This window comes from Harmonia axyridis, chromosome 2, assembly GCF_914767665.1.
Source record: "Harmonia axyridis chromosome 2, icHarAxyr1.1, whole genome shotgun sequence".
NCBI classification, from domain to species: domain Eukaryota; kingdom Metazoa; phylum Arthropoda; class Insecta; order Coleoptera; family Coccinellidae; genus Harmonia; species Harmonia axyridis.
The window spans coordinates 48,426,432-48,449,215 of record NC_059502.1 but is presented as its reverse complement, the minus strand read 5'-3'; the positions used below and the strand labels follow the sequence as shown (position 1 = coordinate 48,449,215).

At 34.4% G+C, this 22,784-nt stretch overlaps 1 protein-coding gene across 1 annotated transcript; it reads left to right on the top strand.

Moving 5' to 3' along the window:
• Nucleotides 1-3,432: 3,432 nt before the first annotated feature.
• On the top strand, nt 3,433-5,685 carry LOC123672726 (serine protease HTRA2, mitochondrial-like). The gene is made up of 3 exons (XM_045606980.1): nt 3,433-4,262; nt 4,439-4,793; nt 5,457-5,685. The coding sequence occupies exons 1-3, from the start codon at nt 3,584-3,586 to the stop codon at nt 5,620-5,622; spliced, it is 1,200 nt and encodes a 399-aa protein (XP_045462936.1). The 5' UTR covers nt 3,433-3,583; the 3' UTR covers nt 5,623-5,685.
• Nucleotides 5,686-22,784: the final 17,099 nt, after the last annotated feature.

The window sequence follows — 22,784 nt, the reverse complement described above, 5'->3', positions numbered from 1 at the left end:
ATTCTAGAATTCGCCTATATTTATATATCTTTCAGATAAATTTCAATATAGATTTCTTCCGACCAAACCGCAATGGTCAAATGAAGGAAACATTCTGAACAATCTTCCTGGGGATAAAGAAAAAATAAACAATATTGAGATAGGTAATCAAGGTTTATCATTATACCCATACGATTATGAAATCATAATTATGTCGAATAAGTTTATCTTGTTATACAGATAACTGTGTCAATTATTATGGATTTTTTCTCGAAAAAACAAACTTGATAGATCACGTGACCACGGAGAAAGAGGTGCGTGCGTGTTTTGCCGAACGATGTTGGAGCTAACGGAGCTAATATCGAATTTTTGAATGTGTTTTGTGAAAAGGAAAGAACAATTTCGTCGATTGAAGTTATTGGGACGGTTAGACTATATCTAATTTGTCTCCTCGTGATATCAGGATGTATTATTCTACATAATGTGTTCATCTTGAAAGAGTTGAAAGGAGATATTCCTGAGGATATTGTTGATGAACCACTTATTAAAAAAGTTGGAAATGAATATGGATGAAAGATTTCTTCGCTTTGATACAATTATGTACTTTGTAAACTAAACCTTTATTTTTAATAACAATATTCGTTTTCTAATTGCCTTCAACATATACAAACATAAAAAAAAACTCTGAATATATAAAGAGATTTTATATAATAAGCTTATAATTCATAATTATTGTTTTTCCAAAATTCTCAGATTTGTGCATGATGCTCAAAGACAACCAATGCATGTACCTATTTTCAAACCAATCCTTGATTTCTAATTTTTAGGTTCAAAGCTTAATATGATCTACCGGATTTCAAGAGGAATTTAATATAATCAGAAAAGGCATCAATTGTAATATTTGAAATGCCCGGTTTAGTCTCCTCTAAAAAAATAAATTCATAACTTATAGAGAAGCCTACAATTTTCTTTTGTATTGTCCTGAATATAAAACTTATTTGTGTTCAATATAACCTCTCGAAATCAAAAATTCGGATCCCACAGAATTTGGTGTACTTCTTTTCTTCATTTTTATGTTAATATTATTGTAATCTATGGTCCACAGTTCGCACTCTTTTCTCCGTCTACCTAGGCGGTGCAAAAGGTTAAGCACCGGTGTATTCGGTTGACATTTACCGAACGCAGAAAAATGCAGACGGTGCGAAAGGTGTGATTTGCCGAATGCTTAGGGAGCTTTCGGTAGGAATGGTGCGAACGGTGTAGCATATACCGAACGCAGTATATGATTATCGATTATGTTTTACTTATGATTTCATTTCATTTCGCCATGAAGGGCGCCACATGGAAATATCAAAGAACCGACATAACAGCTGATGCTCTGTACCGTTCATTTATTTAAAATAAATCTTGATTATTTGTAAAATCTGTGGTCACGTGACTAAAAAATCCGTCCACTCTTGGATACTATTGCCGAACGCGCTATTCGAGTATAGAATAATTATTTTATATTTTATGATCGCCTATAACAAAGCACATAGAGAAATGCCTATGACCATAGACCTAATATCCGGATATTAGGTCTATGCCTATGACAAAGCACAGATAACTGGTCTTTGCCATAACCCTAAATAGGGATGGGATGGGAATACCGGTTACTCACCAGTCGCGTTACATTCGCGACCGTTCCAGAAAAATACTGCTCCAAAATACCGCGATTTTGTAACTGTGGTTACAAGTAACAAAACCGTAGGTGATTGCAACTAAGTTGAGTACCAGCGACGGAGGAACGAAGGAAACGAGACCGTTGGGATACCTAGACTATTTGTGGACTGTCCTGTTGAATGATAGTTCCACAGATTACTACAGATGTTTCACTCTATGCATTTACAAAGGAAATCGTCACCGGCGTTTCGTTGACCTCGAATTCGCTCTACTCGTATTCATGAATGAGTTCGGGGTGATTCGGGGTGACCAATCAGAGAGCTAGATTGATTCTTTCGACTAATCGCAGCGATAGTTCAATTTGAATCGTGGATTTTGCGTTCGCTTAGGTTATGTTATTGAAAATGACGGTTCTAAGAAAATAAATTTTATTTTGTTCTTGCTTGATTTAAAATATTAATTGCAAATAATTCTACATTCAAATATTTCTCTCAATGTAGGATCGCTGCTCGAGCTCTCCTTGCAATCATAGTCTGCCGTAAACAGAGGAGTCATTCATCAGTAAGACGAAAAAGATTTTTTGAATCTCAAAGATACCAAGCAACCCTTAGAACATTAATGAGATTCTAAGAAGCAACCAATAGACGTTTTTTTTTTAGAATCATGCTAGTATTCCAAGGAATTTCATTATGATACATACTTTCAGATACAGATTCAATATTGGAATTGCATTTTTCGATAAATGGTGATTTGTCATTAGGTTGGCATCAAAGTGGATACTGCATATTCTGTTATTTGAGTATAACAGCATTGCATCTTTGTTCATTATTATGTCATCACTACAAGCCAATTTCTATTGCATCACTCGGTCCTTATAAACTGGATTAGGAATCACTCGGTCGTTATGAACTGGGATTAGGAAATCTGAAGAATCTTATGGAATTCGTAGAAATCCCTTGATATCTTGCTCTATTACAATTTTTAACAGAACACTTCGTACATATTTTACCTTGACCGGCTTCCATATTTACTAATTCCAAATATATTATAAATAATAAAATATTTAGTTCCTTTGTTGTTTTAATTCAAAGAAATATATTTAATGTTTTTAAAAAAACATGTATTTTGAATACTTTGATAAATTTTCAATATTCAAAGAGAATAGGAGTTGAATATAAGCAGTTGGGTGAATTCAAAAATTTGAATGGGTTAATCTGACAAATCACATGCGTTTTGAACCTTTTAGAAAGAGTGGGAAGTTCGGTTATCTTTGTCATTTTTTACTACAGTAGTTCATAGTGAAATTCAAGGTCAACGAAACGCCGTGCCTAAAAACAGCAGAGTGAATTGTCTGGTTAGTCTGTGATAGTTCATTGTTCATTGAGTTTCTACGTTATTCTAGAAGAACGTATGCAAGCATAACAAAATCATAAAACCATAATTTTTTTTTGGGTGGCTCAGAATTACAACAAAGGTTAGAATCTACGAAGGGCATCCCATTAAAAACAGATGGTGTAAACTCCAGTGGAAATATACCATCCTCGGGTAATCTAGGTATTACGTGAAATAAATTATATCTATGTGTATTGCTGAAGACGTGGTATTCAACGTGAAACCTTAATGAGGTACCCATATTTAACAAACCTCGTTCAAATATCCCAAACTGTTTCAATGTTATTCGAAGTCCGGTGCGGTTCCCTGTAACTATCGTTACTTTGGAACCGGTTACTTTACGTTTGTGGAACGCGTGACTACGTTACTCAAAAATACCGTTCCAAAATCGCGGTATTGAAATACCGTCCCATCCCTAACCCTAAAACATTTCTATTTTTTTCGGTATAATTCAAAAGTAAATAGGCAGACTTTTGCCTTATTGATGCTTCAACAATTATACAAGCAGTGTATTTTATTCAATTGAATAAATGATTTGAAAAAATTGAAAATGCTTCTTACTAGACTAGGAAGATTTTTCAGGATTAATTTCCGTAGAAATTATAAAGAAAGTAATTCTTCACAAGTAATTTATTTACCTAGATATAGATATAATAAATATTTTTTCAATTATGACCAAATAAAGTATTTAACAATGGTATTATCTGGATATTGTGCTTATGCATATTGTAATAAAGATTTCATAATTCCAAGAGTAAATGCCGATGCTAAACATCTCTTCAATCCTGGAGGAAGAAAAAACTTTAATTTCTTAGCTGATGTTGTGGAAATAGTGGCTCCAGCTCTAGTTTACATTGAAATTAAGGATAAAAGATTAGATTTTTTCACAGGCAGGCCCATCACAATTTCAAATGGTTCTGGTTTTCTAGTTGAGTCTGATGGCTTAATTGTTACAAATGCTCATGTTGTTACTAATAGAGCTAGTGCTATAGTTGAAGTTAAATTGTATGATGGAAGAACTTACAAAGGTGTTATTGAAAGTGTTGATATACAAAGTGATTTGGCTACAGTGAGAATTCCCGAGAAAAATCTTCCGGTTATGAAATTGGGAAATTCTTCTAATTTACGCCCTGGAGAATTTGTTATTGCTTTAGGAAGTCCTTTAGCATTGAGTAATACAGTTACCTCTGGTGTAGTCAGTTCTGTTCATAGAGGTTCACAAGAACTTGGTATGTATTAGGAATACATCTTATTTTATATACATAGCCCATTTTTCTGTTTATGGAATTTTGAATGTTGTTTAGTATTGCCCAGCATAATTTAATAACAATGAGGAATAATCAGTTTGAATTATTTCAGTTTTCAAACATTGAGAAAGGAGATGCGATTATTAAATAAATTTCAGGTCTTATGGGAAAAGATATGGCATATATTCAGACTGATGCAGCTATTACTTTTGGAAATTCTGGAGGACCATTAGTAAATTTGGATGGAGAGGCAATAGGTGTCAACAGTATGAAAGTAACACCTGGTATTTCTTTTGCTATACCGAGTAACTATGTGAAAGAGTTTTTGGATAATTCAAAGAAACATGCAATAAGAGGACCTAACCATACAAAACGAAAATATCTGGGTATAACAATGATAACCCTATCCCCTCAGCTTGTAATAGAACTTCAGTTGAGAAGCACCCAAATTCCTAGAGATATGCAAAGTGGAGTTTTAATTTGGAAAGTAATTTATGGATCACCAGCTCATTCGTGAGTTTCTTAAACTTTTACTTTTGGCAAACCACATGTCGCAATGACCCTTTCATAACTGTTTGTGAATTTAGTGGTTGTCAGTTTCTCTTTTGAAATATTTTTATTTTATGAATATAATGAGTTTAATCTGATATTAATTTAATAAATTTTATTTATTGTACTCTTTTCGATCACTAAATTTCATAAGCTGTTCTTTACAGTGACTTATAACATTTTAATACTATTTCAAATCAATAGTACAAACAAAACAATGAGCTCAGTAGGAAATGTAGAACTTAATCAGGATATAACAAATTTCTGAATTGTCAAGAAAAAAACTTCTTTTTTTGGAAAAAAAAACAAATTTATTGAAACAATCCATCAGTTTCCAATATGTATGATAAGGATTCGAGTTGAAAGTGATGTTTTTGAATCATTGTTATCACTTTGAAAACATTTTTTTGAAAAGATTCATTTGTGAATTATTTATTTGATTTAGGTCATACCAAAAACCAATCAAGGGGTTTCTCACTTAGAGTTTTGGAGACCAAAAAATTAAGAAAAAAATCATAATTTTCCTTAATTATTGAAAGAGTTTCATTCAATATTTGCATAACCCCTATGCTATTCTTTCAGTATCTTGAATTGAATATATATTTCTTTATTTGTTTTCATTTCCAGAGCTGGGCTACATCCAGGTGATATCATAACTCATGTTGATGGTAAACAAGTATCAGGGACTAATGATGTATATTCAATGTTGGAAAACTCAGTTGCAAATGCTTTGGTCTTAACAGTGTTTCGTAATGGTAGAAGTATGGATATCAAAGTGATACCAGAACCTTAGAACAATACTCTTGATTAAATTTAAGAATGAACCAATAAATTTTTTATTGAATGTGTTACATAATTCCTCTGTATTTGATTTTACAACTACTCTGGTTCTTCAACTGCTAGGTTGAATTTTGCAAATTATTATTTTGATTGGATTTATTTTATAATTTGTTCTATTCAGGAAAGCCGAATTCTTTCGAGAAATACAAATTGAAATGGTAATCAAAATGTCAGATTTGAACAGCTATAGTATTGACAAAGCAAATCTTACTTAGACCTTCGTGAGATCTCTCAGAATCCTATGATTCTATTCAGATCATTTTTAAGATATCAACAGCTGCCGCCGTTTCTCCGTCCCCAACTTTCATTTTTCTGTCATGTCACGAACTTCCAGATCTATGGCTGATATCGCCTCTTCCACACCGTCCCTTCAACATCTCCATGTTCCATTCTAAAATTTTCCAGGGCTATCTATCGTCTCGCATCCGCCTTACATGGCCAAACCAAATCATTTTTGCTTCTTTTGATCTCTTCTGCTATTGATCTATACATATCCATTTCTGCTCTTATAGTTTCATTCCTAACCCTTTTCTATCTTGATCTTCTGCAATTTCTTCTAAGGATATCAATCTCTTTTGCCATAATCTTTTTCTTATTCATCTGTGATACATCCCAAACTTCTGCTAGTTAAGGGTCCGCGTGACGATTCTTCCTTCATTAATTCTTTCCTGTATTTGATCTTTACTGTTCCCTTGTTTATTAGAATAGCACCCAAATATTTGAACCTTTTAACTTCTTTAATTTTGTCATCATCCAGGTTTAAATTCTGCCAGCTCATATTCCTCCTTTAGTTTTCGGACCATATATGCAAGGTGGTTACTACGATCTGATTATCGGCGAAGTTCAACGTGAACAAGTTATCATCCCCCATTCTCACTCCCATATTCCTGCATTTCCTTGTCCAAATAAACCTTGAAGAAAGTTGGGGATAAACAACAGCCCTGTCTTAGGCTTTTCGAAGTTTCAAACGGAAGACCTAGCTTATTTCCGAGTTTTATTCTGGTATGGTTCTGTTTATAATAATTTTTAGTTGCAATAATATGATTTACACCTATACCTGTCACATTCGCGAGACTGTTACCCTGTCTTACGCCTTTTCAAGATCAATCAGTGCTATGCGTGTTTCTCTATTACATAGTACTCTCATCTCTGGGGCGATTTTTATTGTGAACATGTTGTCTACTGTTGATCGTCCCGCTCAGGATCTAGCTTGTTCTTCAGATTGCTTTGCCAGTTTCCTCAATTAGGTTTTTTAAAATTCAGGAGTAAACTCTTCCAAGGTGATTCCTCTGTAGTTTCTAGGGTCAGATTTTGTTCCCTTTTTATGAATTGGTAAAATGTAAGATGTTCGCCATTCATCAGGGGGTACTTCACCATTTAGACAGCGTTCGAATAGTTTTCTGAGCATTTCAAACAATTTAGCAGGACCATTCTTGATTAATTCTGGGTTTATCCCTCTTGGGCCTGCTGATTTTTGAGCTTTGTAGCCTTTACTGCCTGCTGAAAAACCTCAATACTCAATGGAATCTCCTGTGTCATTTCCATTTGGGCTTCACCAGCGATAAATCTGTCTCTTGTTCGTACCAGTAAATCCTTTTAGTGCTGTACCCACAGTGTCTCTGGTATGTTATTGAAACATTCTGGGGTTTCATTTGAGGCTATGGTTTTTATTGTCTTCCAAATCTCCAAGCTCCTGGTACTTCCTAGTTGATTATCGATTTATTGACATTTTTTCTTTCATTCACTATTTTTCTTTTTCATCACTTGTTTGATTTCCCTTTTAATCCGTTTGTATTCTGCTCGAGTCTCATCGTCGTTTGTCTGTGAAAGCTTTAGGTATGTTTCTTTTTTGGCTAGAATTTTCCTCTCAATATCTTTATCCCACCAAAAGGATTTATTATATTTCTTTATAGCTTTCCCAAGGGCCTCTTCGGCACTTTTTTGGTATAGTGTTTTATATGCTGATATATTCATATTCTTTTGATTATTGAATTTCAATTCAAATATGATGTTTGGATTCCCATGTAAGCATTTCTGAAATAATTTCATCTCATAATGCCATGTTCGTGAACACAAAAACACAATACATGATGCAACAGGATAAAAAACCAAGAGATGTGCTCAATACTATAATAACTTCTGACTACAAGAAGAAACAGAACATATAAAACGTCAGAGATTAATCTCTTTCTTAGGCAAGCTACTTGGAAAAAAACAGTTGTATGCAAATACCATTAGATCAGAGATCTCCAACCTTTTTAGTCGGAAGAGTGGAAAATTACAATTTACAAAATTTCAAAGTTTTAAAAGGTCACAAAAAATTTTCTGGACAACAATAAATAGAACTTGCATGAATAAGGTTTTTTGATAAAAAAACTACTCAATTCATTCAAAAGTGCATCCAGGCCGGATGCACTGTTCATCTAACCCTGAACTCACTGAAGATCTAAACATTTAAAAAGAAAAAAACAATAAGGATCTCAAAATTCAATTTCGGTCATACATGTATGTAGTGGGAAAAACAAAAAATTAGAGAAACGAAAATAGAAAAAATTAGAAATACAATCATAAACACGACTACCCTGATGAAGACCTGTTCTGCTCACTCATCAGCATTGTGAATAACAAGTTTTTGAAGCGACTAATAACTTTTAACCCTCTGACGTCCAGCGGTAACTTATTCATGCAAGATGTGATGTATGAAAATGAACGACGAAATTGTTGTGAACTAAAAATCGGAGGAATAAGTGTTCATTTAAAACGAATATTTATATTATGGACATCAGAATGGTAAGTTATCTTGTTATATTATAAGTCATTGTGACTTCGTGCGTCGATAATTGCACATGTAATTCATGGTGAGAGATTTCATATCATTCATAGATACTTATCGTGAATAAAAGTTAGAATCCTTTTTTATTAGTTAGTTAGTTAATAAAATACTAACTGAAACTATTTTTCGGGACTCAGCTACCCTTAGTTTCCCTTGAATAATCACTCATTGGGAAATTTAAATATCTCAATAATTTATTTTCGATATTACACCTAATCAGGAACATTATCGCCACAAACATCTGGCATCTCGAAGAAATGAACGTTTATCACCTTTCAGTTTATCTTGAACAACATGAATAATTCCACAACTAATATGGCTTCGTCTTGAGTTTCCATACACGACACGACTTCTACCCAACCACAAACATCATCTGCAACATACAAATATTCATATTCCAATGCCATCAAAAAGACACCAATGACATCATTCCCGAAAAAAGATCAAGCAATCCTGATTAACGCCATCGGAGATCTTCGCAACTCGGATTACGTAAAGGCAATAGGGAACATAATCTGTGCAAAATGCATCAGATACGTATCACGTCTATCAAATCAAAGAGTCTGTATTTTCCTCGACGATATCAAAACTGTTGACCAACTTCTAGCAAGTCACTCTTTCATCACAGTTTGTGGATTACTTACAAACATACGACGATTAATAACTCCGGCAAAAAGAATAATAGTATCGAACGCATGCCCATCCATACCTCATAAAGTAGGTAATAGAAGATAAGCTGAAAAAATTAGGCGCAAAACTGGTATCCAATCTGAATTTCCTAAGAGCAGGTGTTGAAGGAGAAGAATACTCCCACATACTAAATTTCAAAAGGCAAATCTACATCAGTCCTCCAGAAGACGATAAATACGAGCTACCTTCTTCCTTCCAGTTGACATACGAAAATACAACTTACAGATTATTCCTGGCCTCAGATACCCCAATTTGCTTCAATTGTAAAGAGAGTATGGACACATTGCCACCTCTTGCCCGAAGAAAACAGAACCGACACCATTATCTGAACCTTCACAAGAACAATACATCACTTCAGAATCCTTTGATGTGAATACACAAATGGAACAGAATAAAGATAGAAACAAATACCAAGAAACGCTGAGCCTCTGCTAGCGCTCCAACCTCACCTAACCAAGAAAACACCATTAATTAACTATCAGCATCAGAACAAATGGCCTATCAACAAGAAATTCCTCAACTTACTCCACCCGAACATCCACAAAATCTCTTAGAACCAAGACCTATTCCAACGAAATCCAAATACAATACAAAAAAGCAACAACTCTACAAAAAATCCTTAAATCTGACTGTATCGAAGCAATTTTCTCAAACGACCCTCTGTACAATATCCTTCAAAATTTGATGAATTCAAGCTTTTCCTGGAACTCTGCATGGAAAATGGTAACTTCGTGGCAAATGCTCAAAAAATAACTGAAGATATATAGACATCCTAATCCGCACTATCGAGGAAATTTACCCTCACCTACCAGATAAAATAATCAAGTCGAAGTGCACAAAAATTATAAAAACTCTCAAAAAGCATCTCCAACTTGAAGAATCTGAGATTTCCAGCAACTTTAGTACAAGTTCCCAAGAACTCTTCCATGAACCTGACTTTTCTCCACAAGAGAAATAAATTGATAAAAAATCATTTTCACAATAATCCTTTGGAACTGCCGCGGATTTTTTCCGCATCTTGAGAGAATCTAAGAGATTCTCGACGAATATCATCCTGATGTGCTCTGTTTACAAGAAATCAATATCAGAGGAAATCATAAACCAAATTTGAAAAACTATGATACTTCGTAAAAAAACCTCTACCATAGACTGCGGGCACGTGACGTCACACGCCAACTGTCAATCAGCCTGCTGGACAAACAAACCGTATTTCAATAAACAACAATGGTAATTTAATAGGATTAAAATTGCAATTCTGAGAAAATTATGGGTTTATCCTTAGTAAACCTGAAAGAGGGTAGCGTAATTTGATATTGTATTCATTATTCTTTCTGCTTGCACCGAGATAATTTGTGAGATGGCTGATAAAAGTGATTATTTAACACCTTGTCTATGGATGTCTAGAAGAGATATTTAGAGAAGATAAAAGAAAGTAATGGATGTGATCCATAATTATAAACAGGTTTTTTTATACTGATTTTCCTGTATATATTCTCTAATACCATGTATGTAAATAATTACAATAAGTAGGTATAATATTAATCTAACATTACCGAAAGGCCACAAAGCCAACAAAAAATTTACTGATAGATAAACAATTGATATAGGAGTTATCAAATAACTCCAAAATAAAAACAATGTACTTTGTATAATTGTATTATGTATATTTATAATGCCAATAAACTATGCTGAATTTGAATTTTTTTGGACGTGATCCTTATTTATTGAAATTTGGGGATTGTAGTGATGCTGTGAAGGACTTTCCTAAAGTTTCAATGTACGACATTATAAACTATTCTGTATATAAGAAGAGTGCATACACAGGAGAAGACTTCAAAGCCTATAAAAATTAGGATTCATACAATATGTTCATAAGTAAATGGTTTCGAAGGATTGGATAAATTTTTATATGCCTATGTTTCCTTGATCCTATGAGTATACTTCCTACAAAATGTTTTGAACATACAGTTGCCCATTTCAACTTCTCAGTAGTTAAATCTGCTCTTCTAATTGCCTTAATCCACAATTCACGTCTCTTTTGAGACAGAGGATTAATAATAAAAGAGCCCAAACGTGAAGAATCCTAAAGTCCAGTAAAAAGAAATCTTGGCAAGATTTTGTATCACATTTAACCACTAGCTCTGAAACAAATGAGGTTTGGCGGAAGATAAATGCAATCAAAGGAGAAAGAAGGAAATAAAAGCACTAAAAAATGGAAATGAAATAGTTACCCACAAAGTCCAAATTGCAGATATTATAGCAGAACAATTTGAACAACATTCGTCTGACTCTCCAATTTTACCCCTGAGTTTTTCCTATACAAAACACAAACTGAGTCTACACAACCCTTAGTAATAAACGAAAACGATAATAATCCAATCAATCTGCCAATTACTATGGATGAACTCAAGTACTCAATAGAAGCCGGCGAAAACAGCGCAACTGGTCCAGACCAAATTCCAACAGTATTTCTGAAACATCTTCCACAATCAGCTTTACATACTTTACTGAAGCTCTTCAATAACATATGGTTGGGACATTCTTTTGTTGATAAATGAAGAGAGGCCACAGTCATACCCTTCCAGAAGTCTAGTATTATAGCACCGATCCGAAGAACTATCGCCCAATTTCACTAACCAACACAATGAGCAAAGTAATGGAACGAATCATAAATGAAAGACTCTGCAACTTCTTAGAAGCGAACGAACTTCTTACAAAACAGCGAAGCGGGTTCCGTAAACACCGATCAACTCTAGACAATCTTGTTCAATTACAAACTGAAATATTAGACGCATTTGCAAATAAGCAGGAGCTGTATGCTGTATTCTTCGATATAGTCAAAGCATTCGATATCACATGGCGTCATCGAATCTTGAAGATATTAAAACAATGGAATATAGACGGCAACATGTTACATTTCATAAAAGAATTCATAAGCAACCGGATTTTTCGAGTAAAAATTGAAAACACTTGGTCCAAGGTCCATAACCTGCAGAATGGCTTACCAAAAGGCTCAAGCCTATGTCCAATCCTTTTTCTAGTTGCAATTAATGATGCAACTCACCGAATTAAAGCGCCTATAACTACTACAATATATGCAGACGATTTCCTGATTATATGCCGTGATCGAAATCCGCATACCAGCAGTAAGCTTCTACAAACATCTATAAAAGAATTAGAGGAATGGTCAAAGATTTCTGGTTTCACTTTCTCGCCAACCAACACTAAGGTAATGAAATTTACGAAGAAACAGAAACCGTGCTATATAAAATTATTAATACCCCACTACAAAACGTAAATCACTATAAATTTCTTGGAATGATCTTTGACACTAAATTAACATGGAAAGAACAAATAAAACAGCTGAAAACCGACTGTATTAAGCGGCTAAATATAATGAAAGTCCTAGCCAATAACCAATGGGGGCAGACGAGAAAACTCTGCTAATCGTCTATAGAACACTTATCAGATCTAAACTGGACTATGGATGCATTTTATACACCACGGCTTGCAACTTCTTACTGAATAGTCTCAACACTATTCAAAATACAGCACTACGATTAGCTTCAGGTGCCTATATAACTAAACCCTCCAATAGCCTATGCAGAGAAATGTGTGAAATGCCACTTTACCTTCGAAGACGGATGCTCTCGGCAGATGAACATAATCCTATCCAAAACCAAATTTATAACGAGAAGTACGAACAACTCTACATAGATCAAACTTACCTCAAATTTCCAATTTATCATCAGGTGAATCATGTACTGACCGATTCAAGGCTACCACATACTTTGAACTATAAGTTACCATCACAGCCACCATGGACGCATAAAAAACCTGATACCATCACAATACTTACATCTTACTTAAAAAAACCGATACACACCCTCTCATCATCCAAAAAAATTTTAAAGAGCTAATAACCGAACATGAAAACAAAGAAATACTATACACTGACGCCTCCAAGTCACCTGAGGGAGTAAGATATGCCTTTGTTTCACAGATAGAAACAAGAAAGTTCAGACTTCCAATAGAATGTTCCATATTCACAGCAGAACCTATAGCGATCTTGAAAGCACTCAAATACATTGATGAACAAAACAATACTCACTCCGTCATATGCACGGATTCGCTAAGTGCCCTACAAGTAATTCAAGATCTCTACTCGAAGAATCCTATCGTCATTGAAATAACAGATGTCATCGCTTCCTTGAATGATAAACACAATAGCTGCTACCTTATTTGGGCCTCTTCACATATTGGTATAAAAGGAAATGAAAAAGCTGATCAGGCAGCAAAGGAAGCTATCTCTGTAGGACAAGAAATTTCCATCCTGACATATTATGATTTGAGTAACAAGTACAAATATTACATAAAGAACAAATAGAAAAATATTTGGCAACAACAAAGCTCTAAATTGGCCCTCATTGATCCCACTATATCCTGCCTAAATCCCATAATCCAACATAGAAGAGACTTGGTGACTCTAAGACTCCGCATCGGACACAGCCAGGTTTCCCACCAACACTTATTAGCAAAGGAGAACACCCCAATTTGTACCACATGCAACACCCAAATTACCATTCAGCACATTATAACGGAATGCCAAATATACAAAAACCAGAGAACACAATTTAAAGTGGAAGATAGAATGGAGGAGGAGGTGCAGCCTGTCGATTTATAATTTTCCAGAATAAAACGGTTGAGTTGTATAGTCGCCTTCTCTCCATATTGAGCCAATTTGTATTCCGAAGTCTGCGGCCTACCCTATAACATACTTTCTTAACCCGAAAAACATCCTCAAACAAGAGTTCTGTAACTTTCGAACACGCATCCGATCACTGAAATTCAAGCACGGATCATACAAAGCATCATCATAATTCAAATGGGAGAGGACCAAAGTCTGACACAACAGAATTTTAAGTTTTCTACTCAAAAACTCTATGTCTATAAATAATTCTTAACATTCCATATGCTTTCTGCAAGCACATAGAGGTGTGATCAGTAAACCCAATTCAAAGTCGACCCAGACACCCAAGCTTTTTATTGAATCCTGGTGCTGAACAACATCATTGCCAACAGTTAGATAGTGTCCACCACTCAGAAAATCCAATCTATCCCCTTTCTTACCAAACAGTATGGCAACAGTCTTACTTGTATTGAGCTGCAAGCAATGCCCCCTCGAAAGGCAGGGCCGGCGCAAGCAATTTTGGCGCCTGAAGCAAAGAATTTTTTAGCGCCTCTGCTGAAAAAGTATCAATAAACACACCAACCAACACCCCCCCCCCCAAACAAAAAACATTACCTATCCCAATCATAATTCGCCATTTTTGATTTCTCTAGCGTTTTTGCTAATTGTTTATTTCCAAAGTCGTTTCCACTGGGTTTCTTTTTTTTTTCGGACATTTTTACCTACAATAAATTCCTGGATTTCTTCGACGCCGATGAACAATGCGTAGGTAATATATCTGATTCTCACATTCACAAGACACTGCGAACGATCGATGAAAGATTACCTATCACACCACAAGATACAAAGGGCAGTAAAGCATGCAAATCTTCGAAAACTAAATGGTATTTGAAACATTCAGTATTTATCAGGAACTAGTTTCGAATTCAGAATCGTAGGAATTTTCCATATGTTGAATGTGTAAAAACAACTTCCACGTATCGTGTTGTTTTTCGTCTTTGTGAAATACATTTCATCCCTCATTCAATTAGGGTAATAGGCAATGCTGCTTATATTGGTTGGGTTGCCATGTGTTATTTATTGAACAGGCGGCTTAGTAAAGACGGTTTGGAGATTTTTATTGCAGGGAATGTTGATAAACGCAGCAAAGCGGACCAACCTCATGTTGTTTTTAAGAATCAAGACTATATTTTTTCAGAAATATGAAAGGGCGCCACCAACAGGGCTCAATTGCCGCCCCTTGAAAAGAGGCGCCTGAAACAGTTGCTTCACTGTTTCACCCCTAACTCCGGCCCTGTCGAAAGGTCATGTATAATATTCATATCAAGAGTTAAAGCTTAAATGGCCTGACTGATTCCATACAGATAGAAGGATAGATAAAGTTGGCTGTCATCAGCATAATAATGCAACATACAGGAAACAATGAAACTTCCGAACTGAAAGATATATATGACGAATAAAATTGGGCCCAAGATAGAGCCCTGAGGTATCTCCAAAAAATCAGAGATTCTATCTCTAAGAAAAACCGCCTGCCGCCCCTCTGATATAAAAGAAGCGAGCAGTGAAATTGCATCATCAATATGGAGCAGTATAGACTTCAACATTAAGTGATTGACACTATCAAATGTCCCAATTATAGAGTAATCTAACTGAGTCAAAATCGTCAACCTATTCCGATCTATAATCATTATTATATCATCAACCATTTGCAATAGGGCTGTAGTACAGCTATGATTGGTTCTGAAACCTGATCGTATCGATGGAATAATTTTATTATTGTCAAGATGTTTCCATATCTGCTTACTTGAAATTTTCTCTAATATTTTGGACATAGTTGGCAAAATGCTGACTGGCAGCAAATTATTGAGCTCCGCTGGATTAGGTACCGGAGTTCGGAACAGGAATAACCAGCGCCCTCTTTCATTATGTTGGAAAAACTGAATCCCGAAGGTAGTGGTTCATGATATGCTTGATATGAGGCACACATAAATGGAGGGTGAGGATGTTTATTCCATCATAGCCTACTGCTCTACTCTTGATCGACTTAATGACCTCCAATCTCCAATACGTCAATTTCGTCAACCAGTCGGAAATTTAGTTTTTGAGTGACAATACAATTATTCTCGTTAGCATAAACAGACATTAAAACATTATTTGGATTCAGGTCAGAATTGAATTCAGGAAATAGTTATTTATTAGGGGTGCAACGAAACGCCATTTTCAAACCGAACCGAATTTTTCGATCCGGCTGTATTGGCCGGACCGAACCGAATTTGTAGGCCGAATCACAAACCGAACCGTTGGCGTTGGCCGGATCGCAGATCGAAACTCCTTCAAAGAAGCTTCAGAAAAAGGACTAGAGGAGCGTTGCAAAAATCTAGTTTTTAATAAAAACTATTCCATAGCTACCTTCATCGACCCGAGATATAAAAATGTGTTTTTTAACACATCGGAAAAAAAATCAATTATTTCCATTGTGATCAAGGAAATAACTTCTATAAGTAGACTTACTGGAGGAAGCGATTCGGAAACGAATAACTCAGATGACGAACCATTAATAAAAAAGAAGAAGGCCAGTAACAAGACTTCAACTTTATGGCAATGCTTTGAAGACATTGTCAATTCCTCTAAAGAAAACAAAAACTGTGATGTTAAAATATCCATCACGGATGAAATTGGTGAATACCTCCAAAAACCCATTTTAGATCGGAATTCGTGTCCTCTCGAATTTTGGAAGACACAGAATAAAAACTTTCCTTACATTTTCAAACTTGTACCGAAATTTCTTTTATGTCCTGGAACAAGTGTTCCAAGCGAACGCTTATTCTCAGAAATGAGGAACATTTTCGAAGATAAGAGAAGTTCGTTGGATCCCGAAATGGCCGAAAAAATAGTGTTCATTCATGAAAATGTTTAGTTGTTTTATTTGACTACTCTATAGAATCAGAAATATTTTTGTTTTCATCCTGATGTTATTAATTATGAATTATGTTATGATCCTTTTCGTGAAGAGTATTTTTTATGTTTTCAGCTGTGATAATTATGAATTACGTTCCTTTTCTAGAAGACTTTCATTTTTTAATCTGTGATATTTAGGATTGATATATCATATTTCTAGAAGACTTTTTATTTTTATTATGCAAATAAATTATCAAAATTATCTCCTGTTTTTCTTTCAATTTTCACTTGGAAAAATTCGGCCGAATCGAATTGGAATTCGGCCTAGGCCGGAATTCCGGCCGAGCAGCCGAATCGGCCGGAATTGGTAGTTCGGTTCGGTTTCGGTTGCAGCCCTGTTATTTATTTCATCAACATCACCAATATTGGGGGGGACATTAGAAAATGTGTTCTTTAACAAACCAATACTTCTCAAACGCGTCCAAAAACTACCACGACTTTCATTTCCATCAATATACTTTCCGAAATATCCGATTTTCTCCCTTTTCACCACAGCAGTAACTAAATTCCTCAGTTTTTTTATTATACTTCCAGTCACTACATTGTTTTGTTTTCTTATATTTGGATAATGCATTATTTCTAGTTTTCATCATTTCTTTCAAAGTGTAAGTCAGCAAAGGTGCATAGTTTTTAGTAATTCTGTTCGAAAGGGCGCTTGAATATTAAGCAATGTTATTATGTTTTATGTAAGAAACTCAACCTTTGCGTCGACTGTCACCTTATCATATATATTGTTCCAAGGTATTGACGAGAGATCTGATTTAAAGCAAAGAGAAAGAATATTGGGCATGCCCTCAGGGTTCTGATTTAAATTTAAATTTAAAACATAAAATAAACATTCTTCAAAAAACGTAACGAATAAATTTTCATATTATTCAAAAAGTAAAAAACAATCAGTCAATTTATAGCTATCATTAGTAGTATTATTGCAGATAAAATAACAAAGTAAATATAAAATAAAAATGAAATATCACACCAAGTTGCAGGATGGGCTCCTATTCCAACATGAATGCGAAATTCGAACGCAAGAGTGTTGGAATTGCCTTCTGCAACGGTATTAGACGATATTTTCTCTATTTCAGTCAAGCTTTGTGAAATATTGTCGAAATTCAATGAAAAATTCAAATTATACATCCTAGTGACTTTTGTATCTTGGCAGTTGGTGACTTTTACGAAAGTTGACAGATTACGGAATTTGAATTTGAATCGTAAGTTTTGAATTTTCAATTAATTTAAAATTACGCATTAAATTCATGAATTATGTGTGACGAAATCGATTTAACACCACCTGAATTAAGAGGAATTGCGACTTATGCAGCAAATCATTTAACTATATCCAAATTATACATTATATTGACAATTATTGACGTTTGTTGAAATTTGATAGGATTAGAAGGCAGTAGAGACAACCACAAAACGAAAAATATAACTTGATAACGATGCTGTAATGAGTTCATTACAGCACTGTTTTTAGAACTGTAATGATCTCATTACGATACTGAAATAGAGAAAAAAATTACTCAAATTCCGAGCGTCTCCCTAAGTATAGGTACTTCTTACTATTCCTAATATCGAATTCATTTTGTTTGAAATAGTTCGATTTTTTAACTTCATCATCGATTTCGCGCAAGATCTGAGAATGGTTAGTTTCACATTAAGACCAATTTTTATCTAAATTATTCATTCGGGTTTCACAGTTAATCAACGTCATTTTTGAGGCACCATCTTTTTTTAAATTGGTATAAGACTTCGTTATTCTAGCAGCTAAAGATTGTTGTTCAAGTAATAAATGGCTAATTCCGTTTGATAAATAAGTAATCAAAACAAGAGATAAAGTAAGAAAATATAGTGAAGCAAAAGCAGCACCTAAATATTCAGCCTGATGAGAAAAGCAATAAACAATCATATAATTTACAGCAAATATACGAAAGTTTTAAACTTTCAAGCAAATAGCGGGAAAATATAAATGGCAAGCAAGTATTAACACAAATTTCACAAATCTGATGAATAAATCTGAATTTAATATTCAATTCAGCAAAAAAATGCAATCATATATTGAATTTAAAACATAAATATCCGAGATAAACAAAAGGACTATCTATTATTTAACGTTTCGCAAATGAAAGTAAATTCTTCTAAATATAGGTACGAAAGTTTTGAACTTTCAAGCAAATAAAAAGAAAAAATAAATTGCAAGCAAGCATTAACAAATATTTAATGAATAGTTGGAATTCAGATTCAATTCAGCAAAATAAATGAAATCATATGTTGAATTTAAAACAAAAACAACAAAAACTATCTAGTCCACAACTTTTCGTAAAAGGATACTTTCCTCTGATCTTCAGCAATAATCAGGAAAAATTCACATTAAACTTGAGCAGTAAGAAAATATTCAAAATGTTATTTTATTCATTCACATATTATCTTCGAAGAATATGAAACACAGAATCCTAGATAAGACGATGGAAAGTTGGTTACCTTGTGTTCGATGATGAGGTAGGTTCTTGGCGGATCCACCAAAATATGTTATATTTCTCCCTAGAGTATTCACCCAATTTCTGATCAGGAAATTAGTCTAAATAGTTGAAGAATAGTACTCTCGATTTGTAGATGTGATATTTCCGACGAAACCAACAAGCATATGAACTTTGAATTCCACCATCAGTGAAATCGCTGTACAGGTCGAGTTGATCACTTGACGGGCTAATCGACCATATAACTTTCTTGAATTCTTCAGGGAAAATTCCGTCAATCCACAGCAAACTTCAAAATTCGGCACGACTGGACCACTAAGTGTTAGCAACGTACTTAATTCGTCCAATATTTGAGCAATGGACAGTAGAAGGATTAATATTCAGCGAAGAAAGCAAATAATTCCAACTCATAATGTTTATTACATTACATATTATCTCTTTCTCGTCTCATATATATATATATATATATATATATATATATATATATATATATATATATATATATATATATATATATATATATATATATATATATATATTCTTTTGAGAAAGAGCAATACAAAATATTAATTTCAAACAATGCTATACATTAATTTAGAAAAAAACCCATATGGTGAGATTCCTCCGCTCTTAGCATGCGTTATGAAAACATGTATTCATTCTACTGAAAGGAGAGAAAATTAAATATTTTCCGTTTTTTTACTAAACAGGATATCTAATCCAATTCGATTTAAATCGCAGGAAAGCAATCACTAAACGCAATATCCTCAGTCATACCTCTCAAATATTTGATCCCTTAGAATTAGTATCTCCTGTTACTATTTTGGCAGAAATTATTATACAAAAATCGTGGAGTTTGTAGGTCTCTTGGGATGAAAAACTGCCATCTAACATCAGCAAAATGTGGTTGACATTAAAACATGACCTAAAAATTATGGGAAGCCGGCGTAAGATCGGTAAAATATCACCTTAAAAGAATAGTGGGTAACACCGCGCTAACATTTGAGGAACTTTGTACACTAAGCAGAGAAATAGAATCTTGCCTCAATAGTACACCTCTTTATGCCCTTTCCACTGATCCTGATAACCCTTCTCCTTTAAGACCTGCTCATTTCCTCATTGGAGACAGATTGACTTTTGTCCCAGATCACAACTGGTCATCAATCCAAATTAATCGACTCGAACATTTTTGGTCGAGGTGGTCTAAAGAATATATTACCAACTTACAAGTTCGTACCAAGTGGAAAGAAAATCCCCCTCAACTACTGAAAAGTGAAAAATGGCACACTGGTACTGATTAGAGAAGATGGACTACCTCCGTTGAAATGGCTCATGGGTACAGTTGTTGAAATTTTTCCCGGAGCAGATGGCGCTATACGTACTGCAACTGGGAAGACAGTAATGGTGGATTTATGCACCAGTCCTAAGAACTAAGACTAAACCTAAGAACTAAGACTAAAATAAGAAATAAGAATTGAACGCTAACAAATCAATGAGGGCGTTTATGCACGTTTCCTAAGAACTAAGAACTAACACTAGCAGGCCAACTATTAACTAAGAACTAAGGGTTCAGGTAAAATATAGAAGTGCGCGTGCGCCGCATAGAATCTCAGTATTAACAAGTACCAGTTTCTATCATTTTACGTTCTTTATTCGTGTTTATTGATGAAAAGTATTAGGTCTTTTTGAAAAAATTAAATTTGATTTTTTCACAATAAATATCAATGTCAAACATCAAAGTATAGAACACATTAATAGAAAGTAGTTCGAGCACGTGCGCATGCCTTAACTAAGATCTAACAAGAGAGTACATAAACGCCATTGAATTCTTAGGTTTAGTTCTTAGGTACGGTGCATAAATCTACCAAAGGCCAACAAGTAAACTCTGCCCTCTTCCCCTGCCTGAAGAAGAAACCATCGAAGGGGCTTTTCAAAGTGGGCGCTATGTTCAAGCAGTTCCGAACGTAAGCGAATTCTACCGTAAAAGGACAGGAAGGGATGATCAATACTCTTTAAAACCTGGTTGTATGAAGTAAATCAAAAATCAACCCTCTTGCATTTTATGCTTCAAACTTACAGTTAATGTTTTTCATTTGCTAATATCGATCTAACATTACCCTGTTTATATTTAGGGTATTTCTGCTTATATTAGGTTCAATATTTTATTGTATATATATTTATTTATTTGTTATTGCAATATAAATTTAGTGTAACGTCCAGTGTTTGTTTCAACTATTTAAGGTTTTTTCTAATACCCAAAACCATATAGTCCACTAAATTGTTTTTGTGGACAAACCAGCGTTAACATCAGGAAATATTGTCGCAATTCAATGAAAAATTCAGATCAAACATCCTAGTGACATTTGTATTGTACCTTGGCAGTTGGGTGACTGTTACGAAAATTGATAGATTACGGAATAAATTACGAATTAAATTCGTGAATTATATCTGACGAAATCGATTCAACATCAACAGAATTAAGAGAAATTGCGAATAATGCCGCAAATCATTTCAGTAAATCCAAAATATATTACATTGACTATTGACTTATGTTAAATTTCGATAGGATTGGTAGTCTGGGTAGACAGTCACAAAACGAAAAATATAACTGAAAACAATGCTGTAATGAGTTCATTACAATGCTGAAATAGAGCAATAATTGAATGTACCAAAGATTGGTAAATTACAGGCTGAAGGACCCTTGGCCAATTACATATGCAATAAAGTTCTGTTATTACTATTATTATTATAATCCTAACGGGAATACTTTCTCTATCTCTAACAGCTATTAGAACTCCACATCCTCTAATTTTTTTACTTGTTAATGCATCTCTATCTTTCCGAAATATTCTGAAATTATTAAGACCCAAATCCTTATTCACAATATCATCAGAAAGCCAAGTTTCTGTAAAAAATATAATATCAATAATGTATAGTATATTGCTACCGACTAAGAAAGTTCTACCAATTTAGTTCTTAGATCTCGCACATTTTGATAATAACAGATAAACTGATGGAGAACCTTATCATTTTCACTAATATAATAGGATAATATATGTATATTTTTGATTACTAAACTAGAGAGCAAAAACTGACTTTCTGATATTTAGTCACTATAGTGAGTCGAGGTCAAGAAATGGCCTCAGTTAAACATTTTCCGACCAAACCTCGGGATTCATCAATTCTTCCAAAGTCAGATCATAGCTTTCCAACTCGAAGGATTTTCGGGATTTTTTCTGATTTCAAGTCGAAACATAATATATCTTTGGAAGGCCAGACTCCCTTCGCAAAGGACCTGCTATCCAAATCCAGTTTCTTCGTTTGAGTTCTGGCGCAGGTTGAATTTTCTGGTCGGGCTTCTCCTTACCCTTCAGTGTTGTATTCGCTGTGGTATCACCTCTGGATAGTACAGGTTTGGGCAATTCTTGCCTCTTCTCGATAATTTTTGTATTTCTGCCATCTTTTTGAAG

Excerpts from the sequence above, each read along its gene's own strand:
- LOC123672726 (XM_045606980.1), top strand. The coding sequence starts at position 3,584 with ATGCTTCTTACTAGACTAGGAAGATTTTTCAGGATTAATTTCCGTAGA. Across the intron at positions 4,263-4,438 it reads TAGAGGTTCACAAGAACTTG|GTCTTATGGGAAAAGATATG; the intron begins GTATGTATTAGG and ends AATAAATTTCAG. Across the intron at positions 4,794-5,456 it reads TATGGATCACCAGCTCATTC|AGCTGGGCTACATCCAGGTG; the intron begins GTGAGTTTCTTA and ends TTTCATTTCCAG.